Source organism: Orycteropus afer, unplaced genomic scaffold (assembly GCF_000298275.1).
Source record: "Orycteropus afer afer isolate SDZICR_OR568_19922 unplaced genomic scaffold, OryAfe1.0 scaffold00502, whole genome shotgun sequence".
In the NCBI taxonomy this organism is placed as follows: Eukaryota; Metazoa; Chordata; class Mammalia; order Tubulidentata; family Orycteropodidae; genus Orycteropus; species Orycteropus afer.
In genome coordinates this window covers 781,188-782,565 of record NW_006922089.1, presented here as the reverse complement: position 1 = coordinate 782,565, position 1,378 = coordinate 781,188, and the positions used below count along the sequence as shown (strand labels likewise).

At 59.1% G+C, this 1,378-nt stretch overlaps 1 protein-coding gene across 1 annotated transcript in view; it reads left to right on the top strand.

Annotated features, from left to right (window-relative positions):
- The window catches only part of PI4KA (phosphatidylinositol 4-kinase alpha), a 170,336-nt gene that overhangs the window by 61,653 nt on the left and 107,305 nt on the right, over positions 1-1,378 (top strand). Inside the window, exon 10 of the mRNA XM_007955458.1 lies at positions 928-1,024. Within this exon, the coding sequence (XP_007953649.1) occupies positions 928-1,024 (97 nt within the window). The remainder of the gene's footprint in view (positions 1-927; positions 1,025-1,378) is intronic.

Genomic DNA, 1,378 nt, shown 5'->3' with positions numbered 1-1,378 from the left:
CGCCAGCATGTGGCCTTAGGCAGTTTGGCTCCAAAGCTCTCAGGCTTAGCAGTTCCTCAGGGCTTTCCACCTCCCCACCCTGCTTGCCAGTCCTCCAGCCCTTCTGGGCTCTGCGGTCAGGCCCCTGGGCACCTTTGCCCCCTTGAAAGCCCTGTTTCTTCTCATCTGCTGGGCCCTGCCTCGCAGGGCTGCTGTGATGACTGGGAACCAGGGTCTGGGACGTGGTGGCTCTTGCCAGTGATTGCGGAGCGTCAGTGGGCCGCGCCCTGCACCACCCTGCCCTGCCTGGGGCCCCTCGGCACACTCGTCCCGCATCTCCTCCACCTGTGTTTGCAAAACCTCTTCCATGGTTGGGCCTGACGCGTCCAGAGTGATAACGAAGCACGTTGTCTCCATCCTGCTAAACAGGACAAAGTTGAGGACGTTCAAGGTTGTGTCTGTACCGACTTAGGAGGCCCCACGTGCTTTTTTTTTTGCCACCCAGGAGAAAAACAGTGCCGCGGTTAAGACTCGATCGCTAATACGCACTTAACAACTGGTCGTCATTACGGAATATCAGCTGAGTGTGAAGGTGGCCTGGCTGAGGTGTCCTTGGCTAGTGCCGGTGGGGCTGGCTGGCTGCTTGGCCCCGGCCACCTCCTCTGCCTCTTGTGTCCCCCGTAGGCCACAGTGGGCATCATCTCAGGAAAGACAGGGGCCTTCCTTTTCAGAGTGCAGATGGCAGCCCCCCACGGCGTCTCCCGCTCCTTGGCCCATTGCCCGGGGGGTAGAGAGCTCTGAGAGCGTCCTCCAGGTGCCGAGTTGTGATAAGCGGCCCCGCCTGTGCCAGGAAGCGGGAAGAATGAGGCACGTGCCTCACTGTACCTCAGAAGGGGGCGGGAGGCTACACGGGCTCCCTGCCCGCCGTCAGCGCCTGGTTCCCTGCAGGCTAACCCCGGCGTGGACCTGCACTACTCCACCTTCAGCGACCCCCTGTACGTGGCTGTGTTCAAGATGCTGCGGGACACGCTGTATTGCATGAAGGGTGAGGACTGTTCGCATGCACGGTACAACCACGTGTGTGGGTGCAGGCGGGAGAGTGGGTCCCAGGCCCCCCGCTGCAGGGCCGAGGAGCCAGTTATGAAACGCACACGAGGGGCTCGTCCATGTGACTGACGTTTTGGGAGTAAAAAGTGAATGAGAGGACAAATAATCCCCTCTGGTCCTGCCACCCCCGACTCGTCAGTAATGGCGTCTGTGTGGTGGAGGACAGGTCCCTCATGCACACGTCACCTTGCTTTAATCACCCATGTGCCTTTACATGTTCCTGGAAGGAATTTTAGGAAATGTTTTAAAGCAGAAAACAAGGTACTTAGCATGTTAACATGGACATGTCCCA